Source organism: Lycorma delicatula, chromosome 4, assembly GCF_047948215.1.
Source record: "Lycorma delicatula isolate Av1 chromosome 4, ASM4794821v1, whole genome shotgun sequence".
NCBI classification, from domain to species: Eukaryota; Metazoa; Arthropoda; class Insecta; order Hemiptera; family Fulgoridae; genus Lycorma; species Lycorma delicatula.
Window position 1 is genome coordinate 164,365,257 of NC_134458.1, and position 27,101 is coordinate 164,392,357.

At 33.1% G+C, this 27,101-nt stretch overlaps 1 protein-coding gene across 8 annotated transcripts in view; it reads left to right on the plus strand.

Annotated features, from left to right (window-relative positions):
- Positions 1-25,412, plus strand: part of LOC142324052 (BRCA1-associated protein) — a 57,125-nt gene extending 31,713 nt beyond the window's left edge. For 4 of the 8 annotated variants that reach the window (XM_075364655.1, XM_075364654.1, XM_075364653.1 and 1 more), the window contains 2 exons: positions 430-617; positions 23,656-25,412. In XM_075364655.1, coding sequence (XP_075220770.1) covers positions 613-617; positions 23,656-25,096 — 1,446 coding nt within the window. In that variant the 5' untranslated portion in view covers positions 430-612 and the 3' untranslated portion in view covers positions 25,097-25,412. The remainder of the gene's footprint in view (positions 1-429; positions 618-23,655) is intronic. The other 4 variants (XM_075364660.1, XM_075364657.1, XM_075364659.1 and 1 more) reach the window with 1 other exon arrangement.
- Positions 25,413-27,101: the final 1,689 nt, after the last annotated feature.

The following is a 27,101-nucleotide window of genomic DNA, read 5'->3' on the forward strand; positions in this document are numbered from 1 at the left end:
TCAACGGTCTATAACTTTACCCCTTTCCTTTCCCTCGTGTTCCCGGTTTTGCCTAGTTTAATGCTTACCGTTCTCCGATGTGAAACCGAATAAAGATTATTTATTTATTGTTCTTATCGCTATTTGTAGTTCGAAACCGATAAATTTATTATTAATTATTTATCGGAGGTCGTTTTCATTTTTGAAACGATCGTTTTAAAAATCGATGTGACAGCCGATCGGGCTACAAGTGGTTTCTCATCGAAGATTGTCGTTTCCAGACGCGTTGAAGTGTATTAGAATTTTAATTTCTTTCCGAATTTCGTTTAGGATGATTTTATGTATACGTTTCATGGCGTATAAGGATGTCGATAACAGTTCTTTAAAATAAATCTTTATCTCAATGTTTTAGATTATCGATACAGAATAATTTTTACTTTGCGTTTTCAGACAGGAACGACTTCCGAAGAAACGGGAATACGGCGAACCGAAGGCTTAATTATTCAAAGTTCTCTAAAATTTGGTCTTATGTTGATTTTTTTTAAGATAAAAGCGAGTATGACCATATGTCGTCGTATTACGTCATAATTAGAAGGATAAACGGTTATTAGACTGCATACCTGAATGGAATAAATGAGGTATGTTTAATACTTATTTACCGTTTTGTTATCAGTTTCTGATACGGTTAAAGCTTTAGGCCCGGTGTTGACGTCATCGTCGACAGTCTTCGTCGAAAGAATAAATCTCTTTTATGGATTTTAATCATTTTGTCGAGAAAGATAGACAATCCTATCGGATTTCTATTATTTTCTGACCGTTCTTTTTCAGTTTCCTGTTCGCAACCGTAAGACTTTATGGGAGTCGCTCGTTTTATTTAATATCTGAATTCTATAAAAGCGAGTGCGGATTTGGAAGTAAAACAGGCCAGAGAACTTCATCAGAAATACGAAAAGAACTGGACTTTCTTTATTTCAGTATACGAGTAGCAGAGAAGTTTAATTATTTTTTTCCAGTAATTTAAACAACAACAATATCGATCCGTTTCAAACAAAACCTTAAACGGTTTTGTTTGAAGAATCGGTATTTTTATTTTCCGTTGACAATCAGAAAAGCTGTAACTTGTATTTTAAAAGAAGTCGTAGCTGCTATTATTATTCTTTAAAACTTAATTAATAAAACTTTCAGCGTCGAAGTTTTTCCCGGTTGTGGTAAAACTTCCGTCTTTATTCATCCCCCTCTTTAAGAAAAGTTCGGCTTTTTGACAAAATGATAGACCGATTTCGTTATCTTTATTTTCTAAAGTCCATATTTATATCGTTTGAGAAATTATAAAAAATAGGCTTAACTTTTCTTGAAAATATTAACAAACAAAGGGAAGGATTTTCTACTAACGACCGTATCTTAGTTTTTGAAAAATATTTCAAATCGCATAGTTAATAAAAGATTCTATTTTCAATTGTCTGCTACCTCGATAAAACATTTGATTTAGTTCCACATTTTTTAAGATGAAAAACCTGTAGTTATGGTAGTGGTATCAGAAGAGCTGCTTAGTATCGGTTTTAAGTCGTACCTTATCGTCAGTAAACGGGTAGTGGAAATCTCATCTTTTGATGAGATTATTCTTTATTACAAAAGAATAAATAAAAAATATAATAAATATTACAAAGAATAAATAAATTTATTTAAGAATATTTATTTTTTATTGCATTTAATTGATGCGGAGTTTATTTCTTAAAATTGTTACTAGCTAATTTGAGAAAGTTTAATTTTTTAACATCAGGTTGTAACGGTCACCGCCCCGAGCTTACTATAATTCAAAATCATTGAGGCGTTCTTTTCGTATAGACTTCCCTTGAGAAACATTCTAAGAATTTGCGATCGCTTTGCTACAATCGTAATTTAAAATTATCGATCGGACGATTTTTTGAGTCCGACCGATGCCAAAATTCCTGAAGCTTACGGTACATATTTTTACCTAAATCAGGATTACACTTTTAACAGATACGGTATGTAAACCAGTAAAGGAATGAAAAATGTTTTTTTTTTTTATCTCGTTAGGGATGAATGTGGATCCCCCGTTAGTGTATTAGCTTGTCGTTTAGGGAATTTCTACCTGATTATTAAAGGTTCCAACTCTTGATTTAGGTCGGCTGTTTATGAATAGATTTGTAAAGAAAAGCGTATTAGTATGAATAACAAATTTAATGTACCTATAATGTAAAACAATTCAATAATTCGGAGAGTATCGTAAATCGCATGCTCAATCTTTTGTTACAGACAAAATCCAGTTTTGGATCCATTTTGTTTTTTATATTATTGAATTTTTACTTATATTTCACGAATAATTTAATGTGCTTTTGTAATATTTTTTTTGTTGGACGACCAAAAAAGTTATTCGTCGGTGGTAAATTATTATCGTCACTCTTTCTGTTTCTGACAAATCGTTTATACTTTTGTCTGCGTTTTATTTATTTATGTTTTGTTTGTTTAGCAGATCTTAATTTTAGTACGTTTTTGCTATTGTAGTAGAAAAAATAAAATTGTTTTTTAAATAGAAAACAATTTTTCTAGCAAACAGTTTTATGTATATATTTATAGAGTATTATTGCAGTAATAAAGTACTAAACTTTGTGTAGGAAGTACTATCATATCGTTGTAAAATGAAGTAATAAGATTCTAGCCGATCAGCGATGAACTGAAATTCTTGTATAAAAATTTGTTGTGATTTACGTACCTAGGGGTCTTAATAAAATCATTTAAATTGACAAAAACTAAAATAAAATGAATAATCTTTCTAGAAATTGTATTTTTTTATTTGCAATTGTGAATTTTTTTTGTTTACTCTGAGGATTAATTTTGGAGTAAAGATTTAATTTAAAAAAAAAAAAATTATAGCCGCTTATTTCTACTAAAATGTTGTTGCTGTATGTTAGCAAAAGGTTCCAGGGGGAAAAAATTAAAACGACTAATGTAGGAAAACGTAGTTGTAGAATTTTGACGGAGAACTCCTTTCCGGATTATACAAGAAAACTGTTATTTGGTACAGTATTATCGATCGATTCGTGTAGTTATTGTATACGGTACGACACTCCGTAAGTCTTTTCTTGAATACTCTTGCGATTAGAGAAGCGGTACGGAGTTCCTTTAAACCCCGATGTAGACACCTTTTGCGACTCGGAGCGCATCTAAGCGTTGTATAACCTTTGTCTTTGTTTAGACTAACGTCTTCAAAGACGTCACTCCAATAGCGAAGTAATCGGGGCTGTTTAGTATCTATTTCTGCTGACTGGAGATGCGTAGATCGTATCGTCGAGAAGACTCCGGCAAAAGAAATTACGTTAGTGTTGTTGAGCGAGTTCGGCGTTCCTGATATCGGACCGTCAAGTCTGTTCCGATATGGAGGAAATGTCGCCGTACAGTAAGCTCCGATATCTAATCCTTACGGGTTGTTAACTCATCCTTTTAAAAATTCATTTCCACCCGTTATAATTATGGCTACAGTACATTTAGATACGCAGCGCTTGTTATAACAATCGGCAGAAAAATAGATGTTATATACAATTTTTTGGCGTTTTTCACATCTGACTGTTGTCTGTACCCGATCTGAAGTTTTTTTGTTATAGAATAGTAGTAGTTATATTGTAATCTGAGAAATGTTTATGAAATTATATACGTTTTACCATTAATTAATTATAAACTCTTAAAATGTAATGATCGTTTAAAAGTATTAACGATTGTGGTATCAGATTTACAGCATTTTATGTTTTATTAAATACTAGAAAAAATCCTTGGTTGTAAATCGCTCTATCTTTTTACGTGACGAGAGGCATGATACGTAAAACAAATATAGGTAAATTTAATAAAGACTTATCGTGTATCTCTTATTAATTAAAAACAATTAATTAATATAGTTAATTATAATTACTTTCATCTCATTAAACATCCCAAAATTAAAAATGTTAATAATTTTTCTTTTAACATCATTTTGTTGGAATTAGTGAACAAAGTACGGCTGAAAGCGTTCAGGATACAAATATCTATGCGACGTCTAAATATCTGTGTATTGTCATGCTATTTTGAACCACTTTCATTTTTTTTTTTTTTATGTTGGCCTGCGGGAAATATACATAGTAATGCTGTTTTCCATACCGTCAGGATGTGACATGTTGACTATTCTTTGCCTTAGATTGTTCATTCTGTAGTATATTTACATGTTTGCTCGCGTAAACAAACAAAGTAGGCCAAAACGTTGACGTACTCTGTGCAAACCCGGTCGAGTTCAGCTTTTCATTGTATACATTTAGTTACAGGAGATAGTTTGTTTATTTCTTTATTTACATACAAAATAATTTTTTTTTACTCGATGAGATATACTTTGCGGGATTAAGAAAAAATGAAAATAAATAAATAAAAGCTTTCAATATGTTATTTTGCGATTAATTGTTTTGTGTGTGCGCGCGTTTATGATTATATTTTATTCATTTTTTTCCCTTTTCATACAAAACTGTAGCAGTAAAATCTAACCGTTTCCTTGCGTAATTAAGAACAGCCGAACCGATTTTAATGAAACGTACAAGAACGTATAAAACTCCGATTGAGATTACATTTGAAACCAAAAATTAAAGTTTATAGATTTAAAAAATATTTATCGGAAACGTAAAAAAAAAAAACAGGAGTTATGTTCCCTTTCTACACAGGTCATTGTGCGAACGATTCTCCCTAAGGAATCATTTTAGCAAAAAAAACTCAAAGGATGAAAGAAGGAACGATTAAAAAAATACTGCTTACGATTTTCTTTTATTTGAAAGTACGACCGGAAATATGATTTCTGGTAATCCATTAAGAACACACAACCGGATTTGTAGAGTGATTTGGTCATTTCGTATGTATAATACTACATTATTATCCGGCTGTTACAATAACAGTTTAATTCGTAAGCCGGATATCTTCAAACACATGAATAATTACTATTATTAAATATTGTATAAAATGAAGTCAAGATATACTAATTTTTTCCCTTTTTTTGTCTCAAAACCCGTGTACTGCATGACGGCTGATACACCGAGTTGAGATGATTTCGAAGTTGTGTTAGATGAGCTTGAAGTGGACACAAAAACAGTGTTTACGCGAATGCACATAAAAACATTTTAAAACATTTGCACGGTCTTAAATCCAATAGTTGAAGCGGTCACCTCATCATCACAATCCGCCGTGGTGGACAGTTTTCCACCAGCATCCGTCGTGGTGGAAAGTTTTTATCTAGGTATTTGTCGTGGTAATGAAGCGGACGATCCGTTTTGTCGGTCGGTGAACTTGTCCTTGCCATCATTAAAAGATGGTGTGTTGGTTTTCATCTTATTCTAGCGGTCTTATCTTTGTTGACAGTGGACTACCAAGAAAGATGGCCACGATGTGCGAGCACATCGTGACCGTAGTCTCGCACAAGTTCAGTATATGTGTTGGAAATTTTGGTCTCGCCATATTCTGACATCGTGGTGATTAATCCTTCCGCAGGTGCTAAAATTCGATCTTCATCGATAATAATGAGCGATTCTACGAAACCGTTAATCTGTAACCTCTCCGGCGTTTCATTGCCGTAATGTAAAAGCACTTCATCATCGATAGAACTTCGAATGGGTGCCTACATCGGGCGAAGTCCGTCGGGTTTAACGTTTTGACTTTAACAAAAATTTGCCGATCTGACGAGTTTTAAATTTCACCATGCCGAGTCGTAAGCCAGCACGAGTAGTGGATTCACGGGGGCAATCGTGTAGGCTTATTTCTTCTTATCCAGTGTCCGAGTTTCTTTACTCGGCCCGGACGTTTGGGCCGAGAAGCTGAACACTTGAGGGGCCTTCAACCCGAATTTCTCATCGCATCCGATACCGTTGTATGTAGACGGATATGACCGTTCCCCTTAAAATCGTCGCTGCACCGCCACAACGGACGTGGTTTTCGCGTATTCAAATACGAAGAATACCTTCTCGCGTCGACTTAGCACCGTGTATTACATTCAGTAGAATTCGAGGCGATTACGTGAATGCGACTTTCTTAACAGTAATTTGAAGAGTTTACCGTAATTTTAATGTAATAAAATAGAATAATTATTTCATAAATGACAACTACTTTAGATCTTTAACGTTGTTGTACTCTGTAGTAACGAAGAAACTTATTGCTATCGGTCAAAAAAGAAAGTTGGCCTCGTCTACGTGTTTGTATTTTTTGACTTTTAAGATATTCTGTGTTGAAAAATATTACTAGATAAAAAATTCAGTACGTGCAAAACGTACAGTTTATACGAACGGTTGAGTTTTTTTTTTATATCTGATAAGAACTATATCTCAGTGAAGTTTAAATTTTCTGAAAATTTTACTGGTTCGGTTTTTTTAAACTTATCAGCCCATATCGTTGGAATAATTAACTGAAAAAATAAAAGAGCACCTCGTATTTCAAAAATAAAAAGTGACTGGACCGCTCAACGGAATTTGACTTAATAAAGCTCGGTAGGAACAATGCTGATAAAGCAACAATTTTGTCTCTACTATTTTGTACATTTCATTAGGATTTTTTTAACGATCAAGGAATTCATTTTTTATAACAGTTTGAAGTAGGTCCATTAAAATTTTGGTCTGTGAGATATAAGAAATGTTAATTTTCGGTTCGGTTCAGAATCATACTCGTATTTATATTTTCTGTCTGTTTTAAATTTTGTTGAATTTATTAAACTAGTGTATTATTTCGATCGGATTTTTAAAAATTTACATATTAGAAAATTGTCGCATAATTTAATTTTTTTATTGCTAATTAAAACGATTGCTTTTCGCATTTCTAAAAAAAAAATTTTTACAATTAATTTTCCAGTTTTATAACAATTTTTCGGAAGCTACTGAAGATTCAGTTCTGGATCTATTTTTATTTTGTTTTCAAATATATTAAACCACCGATTTAATCCCATAATTTGTGTTCCTAGAGTTTCTGTACCATTGTTTTACCTTTTAAACTTATTTTGTGAAATCATTTGGAAGCAAAGCGTCATTTAAACGAACTGTTTGCCTTGAATGTCTTCCAGGAATGCGTTCCTGAACATCGATAAAACTTCGTGATTCATTTTCTCTCTCTCTCTCTTTCTATATATATATATATATATATATATATATATATATATATATATATATATATTGTCTTGCAATAGACATAGTATAACTGCAAAATGGCAACTTTTCAAGAGAGCAATTTAAAGAAAAACATTCTTTTCACGTTGTAACCTGATGTAATGAAGTTTTTGTCTAAGATACTTGAAAATATGGACATTAATGTAATATGTTTTAAAAATCAAATTCCCTTTTTTTCTTCCTGATATTTTAAAGCACATACGACAGCAGTATGCCTCAAAAAAGGAAAATAATCTTAAGTCGCTTACGACTGTAAATTTTTTAGATTTAATTTGTTTTATCCCACAGAATAATTGTTATTGTAAATAAAAGTGTAAAATAAAATAAGAAAAGACATTAGTAAAAAAGAAAATTTAATTTTTAAAACCGATTAGTTATATAGGCACAAAAACAAAAAACTCACTGTAGAACTTATCATAAAGTTTAGTAAGATTTAAATTCCATTGACAGTCATTGAAATTCACCAACTTTTGCTGATGGCACAAGTTTTTATAGAAATTCACGTTTTCTTTTCCCCTAATGATAGGTGTCGCACCAGTACAGAGTCCCATCAAGTCATCACATTTTTCTTGTAAAGTCGACTTGGCTTCACACTGGGGGCGATATCAGACCTTGGAACGGTCAGACTTCTGTATTCGCTGCCTAAATGGCTCGATTTAAAAACGATTCTGTTAGGTTCTTGTTTTGAAAAAACCATGTATTCTACCACGGTAGGCCGGCTGAGCTTCTCACCTTCGTCATCGTGCCGCACGGAAAGGATTTTAAGTTTTCTGACATGCCCCGTAAAATCGAAGAAATCTGTGTTTTCCACGCTTTGGACAGCGTATGTTATTTTCTACATGCGAGGCGAATAATTGATTTGGATGGAACGAATACGGTACCTGCAGCACTCAAGGCTGAACGAATAGCACTACGTGCCGAGTCTTCCTCGTTCTTTCCACAGTACGGTTCGAAGAATTTTAAAGTTATTAAGTTATATTTTTAGAAGTGCTTACAGCACGAAGCAACATTGTGGCAACGACCTATTTCTTGTTCTGACCACAGCAACCGTCAAAGAACAAAAATACTTCCTTTACAATATTCCTACAATCAAGATCACAAAGGAACTTGTAAAGAAGGTATGCGGCAATCTCTGAAAATCCTCTTCGGTCTAAGTGCTCGTCCCACACAAAACAAGCACAATCTTTTGTCTCCCGATGACGTAAACCGAAAGCTTGTAATTAGTAAACCTTCTGCGATAGAAAGGTGACTCTGCGGCTGTAGGTAGAAACATAACTTGTAAATCGAAAGCGGCGCATAAGCAAGTTTCATCCACCAGATTTTCTTTAATATAGTTTGTAATCTCTCTTACTGCCAGTTTTTTAGTAGTGCGGCTTTGATATCGATTTTCAAGCTGTTAGTTTGTTTCCATTCATCGCCACTTCTCTACAGTTTACAAAGTATTCACTGGTCCTTCTTAGGATAATGGAATGCTAAGTTCATTTTCTCATTAAAATTATTACTGTACCGGTAGTGATTCCTATTGACTTATATTTGCTGTTGAATACATCCACTTTTTTCTACATACTTGGGTCAGGATGCAAGTATTCTTTTGAAGTCGATGAGTGGCAATAATGCGACTCGATGCGTGGAAATCTATTGATATGCGCCTTTATTGCTTCACGGATAAACAGTTTTATTTGTCATTACATTAACGTATTCTTCACGTTTTATTTCCCCGCTCTTTTGCTGTTTTCATTTTATCGACTCCTTTGTTACGTTTCTCTAGTGCAATACTCTCATCGGCACCCTCCTGTCTGTTTCTGTCAACTTCAAACGATTCAGGTAGCATTCCGATCGAATTATTGATCGATTTAGGTGATTTTTTTCTTAACGTTTTATTGGGTTAGCAATTTCTGTACAACTCTTTCAATTTGGTGCTTATCAGCGCAGATACTTTATAAAGGTGGTCGTAACAAAGATAACTGTAACATAGCGGCCGAGCAGATTAAACCTCTTTCTTGCAAACACTTTTTTTTGCAGCTATTAAGTTAGTAGTCTTAGGACTGTTAGCGTTATTGTTAGGCCTACATGAAGTTTTTCAGTGTCGTTTGGTATCTGTAGTTGTAATGCGCGGTCTTCGATATGTTTTTTAATCGCTGTAACTTCTTCTGGAGTAGATTTAAAAAATAATAATTTACGGCCATCTTCCCAAGAAATTTTAGTCGCGTGATCTTTGCACAGAACACAGCTGCAGATATCACGATGGGAGTAAACATCTTTGTTGCAACACTCGATATCACAAGATGGAAAATAGTCCGGATCTAAGTCACGATCTTCATTGTCGCTCACAACATTCAAATCCAAATTAAAATTGTCTAATTGGTCTAAGTCAAGATCGCTAATTTTAGTCCTTATATTATATTTTTGTAATCAAATTAGCCGAGGACACATCATCTTCACTGTCTGTGTTAGAACTCATCACGCGTGAGAGTTAATTACTTTGGCTAATTGTCTACCTATAACCACTAACTTATATCTTTTCACAAAGTCCAGCGGTAATTAAAAATGTTCTATTTAAAACAAAACACTGATAAAACACAATTTTAAAACGTAAACTGTCATAATAGTATTGCTGCGAGCATGACAACAATTAGGTTACATTTGTTTACTTTCTATTCCGCATCTGGCGCCCAACATCTTTTCCATACGGCACCTGTTGTATCGCCAACCTATGCAAAAAAATAATAAAAAGTACATCGCTCGTTATAATAAGCGTAAAAAATTGTACAAATGATCGGGTGACTTGCAATTTAATGAGCTTTTAAACAAGACTTAAAAGTTCTGTATTATTGTGCACGATGAATAAAAATGTTGTGCATGATCAAATACGTCACAATGCCTCTTGCGCTGTAAAAGAATTAACTTAAAATATTAAGAGACATAGTGGCGTAAATAAAGATACGTCAGTAAGTTTCTTGTAACATTATGGAAAATGTTACTTACGATGGACCTCAGATATGTAGTATCTAAAAACTGAAGAGATGCTATGTTTCTCGTGAAAGCTGTTCAAGATGAACGGACAGACTGTCTTGATTCAAATACGCGTTACATTAAAAAAGGATGATTTTACACTATTTTTATTTTTAATAATATTTTATTTGCAACTGCAAACAGTTGCTTAAGTGAATTTCTCAGAAACAATTCAGTTACGTTAATGCGAAATGTTATTAGGTTAAACAGTAAACCTGTCAGGCGATGTTTTCTTAAAAGTTAATATTCTGCGTTGTACAAAGCCAGAATAAAAAAAACCGATATTTTTTATAGTAAAAAAAAAACACACAATTACATCGAGCAAACCCGGATGGTGTTGGGGAATACGTGTTTGGGAATGAAGATATTTGAAAAAGAGTTTGAGAACTGAATAAACGAGTTTATTGTTCTACGACAGAAAAATTTGAAAGAACGAATTATTCTCTTTCGTTCCTCTTGTACTAACGCGAGCGAAAATTAAATTTTTTTGTCGCAAAACAATACATCCGACAGCGTTGTGAAACCTTGCTGTCGTATACAAAATCAAAAAAGGGTTTTTTAGCGAAGAAATGTTCGTTTACAGAACAACGGCTTGTTCAGAATTTTACGTCCCCGTAAAATTTTAGTTAGATTTATAAACCGATAAATGCTGGGATCTGGTAGTTGTAATATTTAACAAATTCGGGAAAAACTTTGCTTGGAATAATTATATTTTGATTCTATTAATTTTTGTGATTACGATTACCGGACCAAATATAATCGGTTTCAAAAGCGGTTATTTTTATTAAATTTAATATTGTTGGGTAGTCTGTATGTATAAATTCGTTTCGAATATCATTGCACGATAGTCGATCGTTTATTTGAATATAAGTATGTGTAATCAAATGGAATCGAAAAGCTTTGTATTTACTGATTGCGTCATAGATGTGACGTAATCGGGTCTCAACGATGACGTTCTGTTATCCGATCGATAAGTTCCCTCTCTTTCCACCGTTTCATCCTTACCCCACCATCGTTGACAGCTCTGCCTGTTTTCCGTCTCCTCTCCTTGTTGTTACACTCTCTCACTCGCTTTTTCTCTGTACCTCTTTCTTTATCATCTACTTTCTTTTACGATTCCTTCATCCTTCATTTATTTACCCTTGTATCTGCGAGCATCTCGTCTTTTTTTCGTGGATGCAGTAACCACAATATGCGTTGATCTTTTATTCGTACGCGTATTATTTTGTTTTTCCCGGAAGGTAGTATACCGGTCGTAATGAAATTTTATCGTTTGTTAATTATCACATTTATTAAAAAAACATCGTTTAGTTTTATGTTATGGATTTAATGTCGTTTCTTTTTTTTTAAACGTTGATCTAGCCCCACAGAAATTTTTAAAAAATTGGTTTTAAATGTAAGAATATTTAGTCGGAACTTACCCGACTGCCGGATTTTAAACTTTTATTAACAGACTTATTAGTTCTTGTCGAACATCAAGATTTTGTTTTTCACACGTATCGACCGTTATAAGCCGTTCGTTATATTTATATTATTTAGAGTAAGATTAACTCTGAACGGTGGAGGCCACACTGGTGGTCGGTATACATCATCGCTTGTATGCCGCTGGTGACACATAAGTTCTGGCGAATAGGAGTCTAGCAACGCCGTATCGTCGCCGCTTCCGTCCTTTAGCGTCGGATTAAATCCTGCGTACTATTTATAGATGTGTACCGATTCCTGTTTTTGGGCTCTTAATTTAAATGTCCGGTTCAAATTTTTTACTTCTATTTAAAGTAACCGTTCGACTATTTATAACGGTAGAATATATGACGATCGGCCTAAAACTGTCTGTAGTTGTGAAAAACAAAATGTTGATGATCGACAAGACTTAATAAGTCTTGTTAATAAAAATTTTAAATCCGGTAGTTCTTACGTTTAAAATTGATTTTTAAGAATTTCTGTGCCGATAAATTCATATTTAAAACAAAAAGAAACGACGGTAAATCCACAACTTATTACTAAACGATGTTTTGTTTTAATAAATGCGATATAATTAACACATCATTATGATAATATAGCCGTTAGTATTCATCGTCTTATAATCTGTAGCTATATTATAGAATTTCTTTTTTTAGCGGTTATTAAACATATGCACATTCTCTGTTCCAAAAATTAGCATCCAAATACTCTTCGCCGTGGTAGGGTGCAATAATTTCTCTATATATTTTAGCTGTTGGAATCGGAGGTTAAAGTGTAAACGTTACTCGTCCGTCGTTTTGTCTCCGGTTGTTGTCAATGTAGTTCTCGTTTATCGAATAATTACCGATCGACTCGTTTACGGCCGGGTTCGAGTCCTTTAGAAATTAGATCGTCGAAATTAAATCCTTCGACGAGCTATAAACGAACCGAACGGTCTTTCAAAACAGCAGTCCGGATCCGGTGAGAAAGTATTCTCTTAAGAACGCTTAAATTCATAGCATCGGTATTCGAGCTGCCAATCCTGTGCCCTGTTCGGATTATACTTTAAAGGTCTCGAGCAAATTTTTGTATATTATGCAAAATTTATAGTTCCTTTAGGTTTTTGATCGTATCCGTTAACTTTTATCGGTTCGATTAAGTTAATGTATTTCATTTCGAATACGATGAGAGAAAACAAAAATTCCGTTATGTGTACGTCGATTACCCGAACATAATCGCTTGCAAGTAACCGACAACAGGCGTAAGCCCACCCTGAAAATCGCATAACAGTTCTTAATATAAAGAGCATCCTGAGCCGGTTTCACTTAGAAAAGCGATGAATCGAATGATTTCCTTTAGCTTTTTCGTCGGCCCGAGATTATGTCGTCGATCGTCATATAATCGGCACCGAAATTCAAATAACTGTCGTCCCTACGAGCGGTTCCTCCGTTCTATCGGCCATGGTAACCGACTGTGTAATGAGCATCTTTTTTCGGAGAAAGCGATTCTGTTCGATTCGACATGTATCGTTGAAGGTTTACATATGTCAAGGCCGTAAAAAATGCTGGGCTGTAGATACTGTCAAGGAATATAACAATGCACCCTTTTTCGTCGTGAAATGAATTATTATATAGTTTATCTTACTTAATGAGGGAGAAGATCCTGTCAATAAGAAGTGAATTGGAATTAGTACTCGACAACAGTTTATTAGAGAAAAATTTAAACCGAGTTTCGAGTCGACGGTTGAAAATGATGAAAAATCAGGAGTAAAGTGTTTTTACGTTTTTTTTTAATTCGGTTTTATTGGATCTCTTAACTAAACTTACATTAAGATTTACTACCTTTGAGATACAACATTGCTTGTATCATTCCTTATCTGATTTTTTAAAAATATTAATACAAGCGTTCTTAATAAATTTAAATTTTCACGATTTTAGGCAGAAAAATTCTTGAGATATAAAAAAATTCTAGATGCTGACATATACGTGCACAGCTCTAAATATTGTGAACTTGTAATCCGTATTTTTTTTTTACTTGTTCGTTCTCAAATGTTGATAACGGCAAAAACTAGGTGGGTCATCGTTATCGATACTTTTGCGTCATTTATATACCGGTAACGGTTAGAAAAATAAAATTACAAGATGAAGAATTTGAAAGGTTTTAATAATCCTTTATAATAAAATCTATTTCGTCTTTGGTTTGTAAAAAAAAAAGTAATTTATTACTGGATTACAGAGAGTATAGATTCTATTTTTTTCCTACTGGTAACAGAAAATTAAAAGTATAACGATCGTCATATTAAGCTTTTTATGAAGGACAAAATTAAGGTTTTCATTAATTCAGTCGTTTGTTCATAACTTAATTTTTATTCGGGTGTGTTTATGCGGTTATCGGATAGACAGTAAGTCGTTTTGAACCTCAGAATACGTAATATACTCCTGATCGATGATCGATAAATCGAACGATTATGGTAATTTGAGAGCAAAAACATTGTAGATGTAGATAATGTTGATATCGAACGGGGATACCGGTGAGAAGAACGATTATGGTGATACGGGAAATGGAAATTAGACCGTGTTCGATATATTCTTGAATCTACTTATCGGTCCCGGCTCGGCCCCTCTTCTGGACGCTGACAGGCTTCATTAAATTGTTCATTTCCGTTCGTAATTTCTCCACCTTCTCTTTATTTAGTTTTCGTTCGTATTATTTCGTTTTTGAACGCCTATTTTTGTATGTCGTGTTGTCTCTTTCTTGTTCTCGTTTGCTCCTTCCATATTTATCTAGTCTTTTTATCTTTTTTTACGGACATTTATTTTTTTATAATCGCATCGTTCATTGTTAATCTTGGGTTTGTGGCGTTGCTCTCCATTGATTGTTTCTAACAGTTATTTTTTTAAGATAAATTATATTTTCTTTATCGAATCGGTTTTACGATAATGTACTATAAGCGTTGTTGTCGTTTTTACATTTTATATTCTTATTTATAAATCTGTGAACATATAAATAGGGTCTAGAGTGTTATTGCATCCTTACGGTTCCGGTAACGGCAGGAAGATCTCTGAGAGTGGTAGCATTTTGGAAATCGAACGGTGTGAAAAGGATAAAATTTCAACATCTGACGCCACGGTTTAATAAACCGGTCCACCGGTTCGTGTAGTTCACCGAGTTTAACGATGCATGCCGTGTACGATTATTGCCGTGTATTATTACTTACCATGTATTATTGCCGCATTATTACCGTGTATTATTGCCGTATACGATTCTACCGGAAATGACTTAACGACTTAAAAATCTAACGCTCAAAATTTTTCTGTCAAAAAACTTACCTTTTTTCTACCAAAAGTGTTCGTATATATTTCAACGACTAAAAAACGTGTGCAATTTTTTATGCGTTTCAAAACTTGAATCAAATGACCGATTTTGATGATTTTTATTGTTTTTTATAAGTGTTTTAAGGTAATTTAGGCGGATTATTTTACTTAAGATGATTTTAAGGTGTTTTTCTTCTTTTTTTTTAAAATCTGTTTGTCGTCTAATTACTTAGTATCAAGCTGTTAAAGTTTATCGATGTTTAACTTTATATTGTTCAAAGTAATGCTATTAGCGTTATTACAAAAAATTACTCTGAAAAATCGAGGTAAAAAAATTCAAGATTGGCTTACACTCGGTGGTAGTTACTCAAAATTGTTTCTTTATATTTATTTTCTTATTTTTATCAAGACAATTTCCGCGATTTTTTTCTCGCAGACTTCTTTTTTCATAAAATTAATAAAATAAGCATTTTCTTTTTTTCCTGCACATATGTTAAGTAAATCTAAATACTCACTAAAAAGTAATAAATTGTATTTCAATTTTACCTCTAAAATATGCTCAGAGAAGGGTTAGTAGATGTCGGTTTGTTTTTGTTTTAATTTGTCTTCAACTTACAAGCTTGTTGAAATTTAAAGAATTTAATAGTATAACTTTTTTTTTACTTGTGCATTTTTTGAAATCTTTCTTTTTCAATGTTTACTTTATAATGATATTGATAATGTATCGCTTCTAAAGTGATATATTCTTTTGTTTACTCATAATATTCTTATGTAGGTATAATATATATATTTTTTCCCCGCTAAAAAAATTGGCTTTCATTCAAGCAAGTTTTAGAACGCGATGTAGTTGTTAAAAGGATAACATAGTAAATTCATGCAGATGCAGCCAAGAAAAATCGGTATTATTACTTTTTTTAATGCCTTCTGTTTTCTAATATTTGTATTATTAATTTTTTGTTTTGGTAGTTAATTTAAAGTATCGACCGACGGTAGGTGTAGCGGTCGGTACGCCAGGTTCTCGTCGGATTTCGATTTCAGGTGAGATTCGACAGCGTTTTTTATCGCTCAGCTTATAATAAAACTAAACGATAATGTAATTTTGTATTCTTCTTTTCGCGATAGCTAAAAAGTAATATACGAATAAATATGAAGGAAAGGATCGTTTTTAGGATGTCGCATTTCAGTTAAGACGATAGGTCGACAAAAAAGATCCGTGTACGGGAAAAGTATAGGTGTATTTACGAATTTTGGCAGCACAAATTCCGATTCGCGTAAATTTATTGATATTTGTAGGTTACAATATTCGATGTTTATATGTACAGTATTGTTTTCACTTATCGGCGCGATTTTACCGTTCGTTTTATAATAATTGTGTTTACTTAAATTATTTTCTTTATTATAGCGACTTATAATTTACTGAATATTTTTATATTTATATTTAAACGTTTAATTACTAGAATCGTTCAATAATAACACCGATAAACATAATTTTTGTTTCCTAACATGCTATACATGATTTTAATCTGTTTTTTGATGCTGAAAACGAATATAACTCAGAATCTATCGCCCACCGTTTTTGAAACATTTTTAAATTTTAATTAAAGGATTTTTTCATTTTCAACGTGTAGTTAGCATTTTAAGCTCCTATATTGTATATTGTTAGCTCATTTTTTATTGTTTAATTTTGTTAACATAATTGTAAGCTATAAATAAACAATACTAGACAAAGAATTAAATCATATCGGTCACATATTATGACATCATATCTAATACTGAAGAGTGAGCCTTCATGGACAAGATTAATCATGTCTGTGCAGGTCAAAACATGTTGCTGAAAACACAGCTGTGTTGTTTGTATTATGCACTGGATTTAGGATTGAATTAATTTTGTTCAGCCATATTGCTGTCTTAAGTTTGTTAACAGTACAGTGTCATGCCTCGAAATTGTGTAAGTGATGTGGATGCCTTTTGTTATGTATGTGGTGGATTTACCACAAAAACAAATAGAAAAAACCTTACACCTTCGATTAAAAAAGCATATATCATTTGTACTTTCAGTATAAAATTGGTGGTCAGGATAAGACGTGGGCTGCTCATGTGGTGTGTACTGATTGTTCTGTATATTTAAGAGGATGGCTGAAAGGTACGCGGAAGGCTTTGCCATTTGGTGTACCTGTGGAATGGCGTGAACCAAAGGATCATGTGACCGATAGTTACTTTTGTTTATCAAGTGTGTCTGGAATTTCTAAAAAATCTAAACGTACTGTAAAACATCCTTCATTGCAATCTGCAATCAGGCCTGTACCACACATTGAAATTATTCCAGTTCCTGAGTCACCTGTGAATGTATGTTTCGAAAGCAGCTATGAAGAACCAGGCAGTACTCAAGAAGACAACAATGATTTTGGTTTTAAATTTCTTCGGATAAGCCACAAATTATATCACAAGGTGAATTAAATGACTTAGGGATTTAAATTTATCAAAAAATGAAGTTGAACTATCAGGATCAAGACGGCAAGGTTGGAATTTACTTTAAAAAAATACAAAAATTTCGGGCTTTCGAAGCAGACAAAAAGAACTTTCTCAGTACTTTATTGATGAAAATAATTTGATGTATTGTACAAATATTGATAACCGTATGTTGCACTTAAGAAAAGTTCATAAACTTGAGGATGGCGCCTTTTCATAGATTCGTCCAAGTATAGTTTAAACGTGGTTCTACTACACAACGGTAATAAATATCCTTCGATATCAGTCGCTTATGGCATTTGAGAGAGACAGACGATGTGATGAAAGACGTTCTTGAAAAAATAAATTATAAAAAACATAGCTCGAACATATGTGGTGATTTGAAAGTTATAGCTATTTTGTTAGGCATACAGTTAGGCTATACTAAGTTCATGTGTTTTCTTTGCGAATGGGACAGTCGAGCAAGGGATAAACGTTATGTTACCAAAGAGTGGAAGAAACTTAACTCCAAATGGGAAAATTTATGAGCCCTTAGTTCAACCCAAAAAAATATTTTTACTTCCTATCCATATGAAGCTGGGACTAATGAAAACTTTTGTAAAAGCATTGAAGAAGGATAATCCCAATTTTTGTATATCAGGCAGAAATTTCTGAATGTATTTGAAGTAAAAATTAAAGAAGGAATATTTGTCGGTCCTCAAAAAAGAGAGTTGGTCAAAGATGATGTATTTAACTCGATGTTAAATAATGTAGAAACTGCAGCTTTATTTAAAGACGCTTGCATAAATTTTCTCGGCAAACAAAAATCCGACAATTTCCACGATATTGTTAATGAACTTCTTATTTCATACAGAGCTATGAGATGTAATATGTCTTTGAAAATTCATTTTCTCCGCTCACACCTGGTTTTTTTCCCGGATAACCTCGGAGACGTAAGTGGTGAACTTTTTCACCAAGACATTTCAGTGGTGGAAAGCCGCTATAAAGGGAAATAGAATACTAACATGCTAGCCGATTACTGTTGGACATTAATTCGGGATTTGCCTGGGGTTATTTTTAAAAGAAAAGCATCAGCGAAATCATTTTAACGGAGGTCTGGCCATGCAAAATTATAAGTTTTATAGATTTTAATTATATTTTCCCTTAATATTTTTTTGAAGCGTAATTTATTGAAAATTAAGGGCGATAGAAAAATTGTATTTACACATCTATAATGTACGCAAAAAAGCAGTTCAAGAAACGGTATGCACTTAGAGAAACATTAAAATCTTTTTTTTGTCTATCAGTGTGATTAGAGACAAATGACCGTAGAAAAAATTATTGTTTATTCAAAGATAATGAAACACTTTATTTTTTAATATAATCCCCGACTACAATTAGGCACGCGTCCCTTCTTTTTGTGAGTATTTTTATTGCGATGTAACGGATTATTCACCTCGGTGGTTGTAACCGTTCTTGTGGTCACTCTTGACTTGCGTATCGTTGCCGATTTCGATGCTTAATAAAAACTTTTTGACAGGGCAAAAAAAAATTTGATTAAGCAAGATATGTTCCCTTTTATTTATACGTTCAGTACTAGCTGTTGATTGTACATTGTCATTTTAAATAAACGCAAGAAAACGAGCGTTTTAGTTCCAAAACACCGTTAGTATTACTTTATCGGCTGACGAATAGAGTAGAATTTTTTTTCTGGGCAGGTCGAATAGAGGATGTTTTCATTCCGTACTCTGACTTTTAGATTCCGGCTCAGATTGACGGAACAGAGTTTCACCACAACGTATTATGCGATTTAAAATCATTAGGTTCCGCTAAAACCGTTGTGTAAATTCCGCTTAAATGCGAATTCGGGTGTCTGTGATTACGGGTAGACCGTCTCGGAACCCACCTGGTACACGTTTAGCGGTAATTCAAGTTATTAAAGGACGGTTCCGATATTCTTATTACAGATTTTAGTAATTTCCTAAGTTTTTAAAAATAGATTATTAAAGCGATTTTCTTAACGCGTCAGTCGAAACTTTAGGTGAAAATCAGTGATGTTTGCCTTCTGCTCGATGTTCGACGCACTTATAAAAATCGTCACGGTTAATAGACTTTTTACCATGCCGTTTTAACATTATCACATATTGTCATATATTTTGGCCGGTTTTACATCTCACAAAATAAAAATAAAATAAATTTCTTATTGTACCGCGCTGTTCTTCAACGGTACGGAGTCGGAATTTTGAAATAAACAAGGGGTTATAATAATGAAAGTTATTTTCGAACAGCTGATATTTTCTGTCAGGGAGTCCGACTTTAAGGTCAGACGAATAGTTTTTCCGCTGTTGCAGTTTGTTTTTTATTATTGAACGACCCGCATTCACGATTATCTGTGTAATGTATATATATGTAGAACGATCTAAAATGAAAATTCTAAGGCATTAATTACCAATTCTGAACCTGAAAGAAAAGAATGCCGTTACTTTAGGATCGTTAGCGCTAGTCGCATCGACTTGTTTTGTTAACAAGTACTTGCGGAGTTATTTAGATCTGCTGTATTCCATTTTATGTGATGTATTCTAGAAACATGAAAGAAATGTGTAAATTATTTGAAGGGATTATTCGGTTGTACTTCAAAAAAAAAAAAAGACAAATAATTATTTTTATTTCGATTTCCAATTAGGTCTTAAGATATTACTCAAGATCCACAAAGTCTTCCGTAGCCTTATACTTTTTTTTACTGTATAAAGCAATATAATAATTTTTGTTTTAGTTTTGATCTTTTTAAACGTATTTAAGGAAAAAGGTTTTTCGTTTTAATTCTTAAGTAGAAATGATTTAGTAATTTATTATTTCTCGATTTGTTTGACCGCCGTGTTTTCTATATTAAGATCATTTATAAACAGTAAATATATTACGATAAAGTATAATTATTAACAGGAATATTTTCCTAATTAACCTAATTTTTTTGTTGAAAGAAAAACAAAATCATATCTTGTGCACTTCTGTACATTAATCGTATGAAATACGAAGTACGCCATTATTAAAAAATAAACCTCGTTACTATTTAGCAGCTAAGAAAGGTGTCGCTAATTTTCTTCAGGAAACCTCTCGGTGATTTTATAGTTCTGTATCTTCTGTAAAATATTCTGAAAACTCATTTAGTATTAACAATTTCATCGTCCTAGTTTAGCACAATATCGGTTGAGTTTTTGTAGCGTTCTGAAATTTCTTTTCTTATGCGGTCTTCACATTTGCCCCTGAAATGTTACTGCTGTAACGTAAGTTCAAAATATATATTTTGAATAATCAAGCGATCCATAAAAAAAAACTGTTATAATCTATTTATCATTCGATTGCTTTTTCACGTAGGATTTCAGTTTGCGAATTTTTGAATGTTCAACAAGTTTTCATTTTTGCTAGGCTGACATTCGTTGATGATAATCCATTATTACGTGATGGATCGAACGGGATCAAAAGTAATTCGAAGGAATAATCTGAATAACCTACTTACTGGAAACGGTGTATTATAAAATAATTGTATGTTACGAATAATTTGTATTTTAGCATATTTGAGATTTTACGCATGCGATGATGTAACAAAGTGAATTAATTCATTTCGAAATCGCTGTCCGTGTAATTAATTGGCCTTCACTTTTTTAACCGATTATAACGATGTTATATTTTTAAAATACCTTAAAAATACCGTAAGTATGAATTTACGTAAAACTTTTTAAATACTATTTGCAAATTTTAAGCTACAACGCGATCGTAAGTTAGACATATACAGTACTCGGTTGATATAGATTTAATTGTTTAAAATAAAACTATAACAATTTTGTTTCGATGTATTAAATCGTTTACGAGCCGTACTTCCGGTAAACATTTAATAGCCGTGAAGTCCTCGGGTAAAGTTTACAATCGGTGTCATAAGTAAGTTAACATCCGCATCCGGGCCGCTTCCGTTTGACCGATGCTTTTTCTTCTTCCTTGCGCTTGGCGTGCTTGCGGCTTGAAATTTCATTCTTGTGTTTTGAAGAACCGGCAATAATTATTTTCATCTTTCGTAAAAATTTCAGCTCCTTCATTATTTTGTCTAAACCTGCAATTTAGATCGTCTACGTGCACTAAAGAGCCACCGTGTATTTTGTGAAGCATTTCCGATCGTTTCGATGAATCTACGAACCGATCTTTCTTTATTGTTTATTCGTAAAAAGATAGATTATAACGGATCGCATTTTTTTTACGGGGATATATTTATGCTCAAATGGTTTTGAAACTTATTTTAAGACCTTGCAAACAGAAATTACATCTGTAATGTTGATAGGCGTAAAAAATTCTATGATCCTTTTCTTTTGCAATTATCTACTCAGTCGTTCAGGTCGTTGATTTTCTCATCTTAATTTACGTTAAAGTTTTTAGTATATTTCGATCAGTCGGTGGCAAACGAATTGTATATGTGAAAAGTAAAGCGAAACTTAGGCGTAAAGTAATTTTAGACTTTTAATCGCTCCGTACGGCGAATAATAATATTTACAGTAAACCCACCGTAAGGCAGAACGACTAACTTGTAGTGATTAAAAAAAACCTTTACACTACGATTTTTTGTCGGCATAGTTTCATAAATACAATATAAATATAAAAAATAACAGTAATATAGCGCTGTGTTTTGTAAACTACATCGCATTTTTTATCGGTAGTTAAACAAACTGATAATAATTCGTTAGTCTGGCGTTTGTAAAATTAATAAATTTTTAAGCGTATCTTATTTGTAGTTACAAAAACAACGTATTGAAAGTCGTTAAGTCGATGCAGAAATCCAGATGAACAGAGAATCCGGATAAATGTATATTGTTTTAGTACCAGAAAAAACGTGTAAACGAATAACGTTTGCTCATAATCGTTTCCATGTTTTATGTTGAGAGAATTTTCTTGTTAACTTTTTTCGTGTTAAACCCCGTCGGTATGCTATTTAACGTGCACGTATCCCTACCTTAAATAAAAAAATATATATCATAAACGTTATTATGATTGTGCGAAATTTTGTTTTAAGTACAATCCCTACTTAAACTATAAATAGATTTTTCTTATTTTTATATCCGTGTTATATTTTAAGTGACATCGATGACTAATAATCGATCTAGAATTATCACCGATCACAGACATTGTTGATTATTAATTTTCGTTACCGTTACTCTTAAATTCTTCATATTCATTCACACGTTTTTTTATTTGTTGTAACGTATAGAAAATCACTCGGATTTAAAACGGTCATCATTGACTGTAGTAAGTAAAGCACTACTAAAGATTTTTTTTTTTTGTTAACTAAAGTATCGGCTGAAATTAGGATACTAACACAAAATAGCCGAATAAAAACCGTGCACCTGCTAAATGTACGTTGTATTTATTCATATCAATATCTTTACAAACTTAATATAATCACGTTGTGAAAATGTATACAGAGATTTTTATGAAATAAATTGAAGTAAAATGAAGAATACGGTTCAGTATAATTGGAAATCTAATTAATAGATATAACTATTTCGTAATAGTCACATCTGATGTTTGTTTGGTCAGAATCTATTTATGATTTCAATTCATTAATTTACTAACCTTATGCTGTTCGTTTTTCTTGCAATAATTATAACTATTAATTAAAAATAAAAATTACCTAAATGATTGAAAAATTATTTTTTATAATAGAATGTAAATCAGGTCTATTACTCATCTCACTCGCCCTCGTTTTATTTAAGTATTAGATTATTATTTATTTATTTGAATCGGTAGGAAGTTATCGATTTAAAGGTCGGTTTGAATTGTGAAGTTACAGCGACCGATTACGACAAGATATGATAGGACGGAAATCTTTGTTAGATGCTCTGAGATGTCTGTCAGATAAACAGACAGAAATTATTTTTTTCCTATATTAGTTTTTTGTATTTGCGATATATATATATATATATATATATATATATGTGTGTGTATATCAACCTACCGGATCGATTATAAAACTATTCTGAACAATTGAAACGTCCAATTCATATCAATTAATAAATTTTACCGTTCGGCCGTCATCGTGTTTAGTAATGCGAACTTGTCGTACTTCGATTTGAATTGTGAGGAAGATTTATTCTTTCGACTTATAATCAGAAATATTCATCGATTTGGAAATAAATATATTTGTATTTATATAGTTTTATGTGTAATATATGTTGTATTATATATATATATTTATGTATATAAATAATTTTTTGTTGTAAAATATTGAAACATAATGTGGTGGCACGCAGGACGAAGAGGAAAAGGTGTCGAAGAAGACGAACGAGAAGAAAAATGGCCGGAAGAAGAGAGAGATCCGTGTCGAAAACGAAAGACGACTGCGAGGAGAATACTATACACTTCGTATCCGGTAATCCGTTCGTCGAGGTAACAAAAGGCGTTCTGCATTTGTATAAAGAAGAAGATCACGAAGGGGGAAATTTCGCTCAACCGACCAGAACGAGCAATACTATATGCATGCTGGCCGTACCGGCTTCGATGAGTTGTCACGATCTGATGACATTTATGGCCGCTTTTCACGATGAAATCAGACACGTCAGAATAATTCGTGACGGATCGCCGAATCAGTATATGTCGTTAGTTACATTCCGTTCCGAAGAGGCGGCTAAAGTATTTTACAGTGCGTTTCAAGGCGCGCCGTTTAATTCGTTAGAACCGGATCAACGTTGTCATCTCGTTTTCGTTTCGAGAGTGGAAACTGTGGGGGAAGAGCCGCGTATGGTGCCTCCTCCGGCGCATAACGAATTACCTACCTGTCCGGTGTGTTTGGAACGCATGGATGAAAGTTTAGATGTAATTCTGGCCATCTTATGTAATCACGCGTTTCACGGCGGTTGTTTGGCCAAATGGGAAGACGCCAGCTGCCCCGTGTGCCGTTACGTTCAAACGCCGGAGGCCGTCGCCGATAATCGTTGTATGGAATGTCATGCCGTTGAATCGTTATGGATATGTTTATTATGCGGACACGTAGGTTGTGGCCGTTACGTCGGCGGACACGCTTATCAACATTATTTGGAATCGCAGCATTGTTATTGTATGGAATTGGGTAACAATCGCGTGTGGGATTACGTAGGCGATAATTTTGTACATCGTCTTTTACAAAATAAAGGGGACGGTAAACTGGTCGAAGGTCCCGCTCCTGCCGGTAAAGACGATGAAAAATTAGATTCCATGCAAATGGAATTTACCTATTTGTTATCTTGTCAATTAGAAGCGCAAAGGAAAAATTACGAAGACAAACTTAACAGGTTAGAAAAGCAGTCGGTTATGGAACTGAACGAATTGAAACAAAAAACATCTTGTATCGTCGAAGAGAATGTAAATTTAAAAACGACCGTCGCAAAGTTAAATAAAGAAAAACAAACGGCAGATAAACGCGTTCAGCAACAAAATAGTAAAATAAATCAATTACAGGTCGAGTTGAATGAAGAAAGAGAAATAAATAGAGCTTTACAACAAAATCAACTCGTTTTTCAAGAGAAATTGAAAGCGCAAGAAGCCGAATTACAAGATTTACGTGAACAGCTTAGAGATTTAATGTTTACATTAGAAGCCGGAAGACAGATTGCTGCTTCTGAAGACAGAGATGACATCGCGGGTGGCCGTATCGTTGTCGGTGAACAGCCTCAACAGACCGGTAAAGGACGTCACAGGCGAAATCGTCATAAATAAATATTAAGAAAAATATTTATATCTCCATTCATTGTATAACCGCTTTTTATAATAATGTTACTATATTAGAATCTTTATTATCTGTATTATAACACAGTTATATGAACTATTGTGATATCTAAAAGTGCTCGTACATCGGTGAAAATCTTATTTTATATTCATATGGCCTATTATTAAATGGAAAAAGATAAATGTACTGCGATGAATTTTTTTATAAGATCTTGTTCCTTTAATTTAGGACATGAATTTTGGTTGTGTTCTTAGTATTAAAATATGTAGTAAGCTTATATATAAATAATGTACTTAATTGTCTTAATATTTTGTATTTTATTTATTGTTTATCCTTTTTCCTATACAGAGTTGTATATTATGTTATTAATACTTAAAATATGTTTACATAAAACAAATTTTTACCTATCAGAAAAAAAGAGAAAAAGAAGCTTTCATTCGTCTTATGTTGAAAACCACTGGCCTGATCTTAATGAAATTAAGAAAAATATCTGAACTGTGGTTAAGGGACCTGCATCAATAGATGTTAATCTGAATTAGATAATTTGTTGCAAGGTGCATAATCTTCAATACTATTGCAAAATAACTTCTAAATTGGCTGTGAAAAAGTAAAGAAAAAAATGTTATTGCATATTCAGAATGGTTTGTAAAGCTGACAGTATTAAATATAAAATAAAAATTCACGAAAAGAAATTTAATGAAGTCTATTGACATAATTTAAAATTAAAATAATTTTGAAACAGAATAAAACTATTACGCTTTAAAAAAGTAACCAATTTCCACTTAAGTGCATTGTTTTTTTAGTGTAAAATTGTTCATGACACGGATTCAAATTGAATTTGATGCCTTTTCACTTCTTTCCTGATTTTTCTTAATTCCTCAGTCGATTGAATTTTTTTAAATTTTAAATCGCCCTATTAAGAAATCAACGCTGAAAGATCTGGTGATCCCGAAGGCCATTACTAGTGGTCTAAATGTAAAATCATTCAGCGACTAAATATTTCACACAAAACATGCGCAATGTTATTTGTACAGGATTGCTCCAACTTGTTGAAACTATATGTTTCTTGAATTCAGTTGTTGAAATCGTGTTATCAAAAATATCAATATTTTTGTATCGAACAGTATTGTGAATTTATAGTTCCAGATAATGCTTGCTTCATTTTCAGTAAAATATGGTACTATTATTATTCATGAGAAGATACGACGAACATCGGATGGTAACTTTTGTGCTATACCATGATTTTTCATGCAACAAATTGGGTGTACTACTGATCAGTATCTAAGCAATCTTTACGAGTCTCCAATAAATCTCTGCACTAAGTGATTGTAATATCTTTGACATATTCGGTTAGCTGATTGCACCATTTGAAGCTTACAGGGATGAAAATTTAGGCTTTAAAGATTTTCGCAAGATTAGTCATGATCCTTAGCTGAATTATGTGGATTCTGTTGAATAAAACCTCTCGCACGAGCAGTCATTTTGTGGTGTTTTATTGTTTTCACGGTCCCATATCCTTTAATATCGCATAATGATTCTCCTACATTGTTTTACCCGATTTTGAGGCAGAACAGTATAGTAACCGGCTTTACTATAAGCGGCACAAATTGCTTATCGCGCATACCTACTACTGGTGGGTTTTTATTATAGTTAACTTTGAACACAAATTGATTTACTGGAATAATTTCCTTTCTGTACAGAATTCAGTTCGGCAAGACACACAGTGGTAAATCAGAAGAGTCTTTTGCTGCAGTTATTTTTTGAGGATATCCGACTTGACACTTCAACTTTCCAAAGTCCGATTTATACCTATCTACAGTAAATACTTCTGTACAAACTTTTTCACCGCATTCAAGACACCTATATCAAAATACCAGATTTTGCAATTTTTTTTTTTTGAAAAATTGCCTCCAGGATATTAACCTTGCCTATGAGTTCATCGGTTTCAAAGGGCTGAGCAGTCAGGCTAACAATTTTGAAGAGGTGGGCACAAAA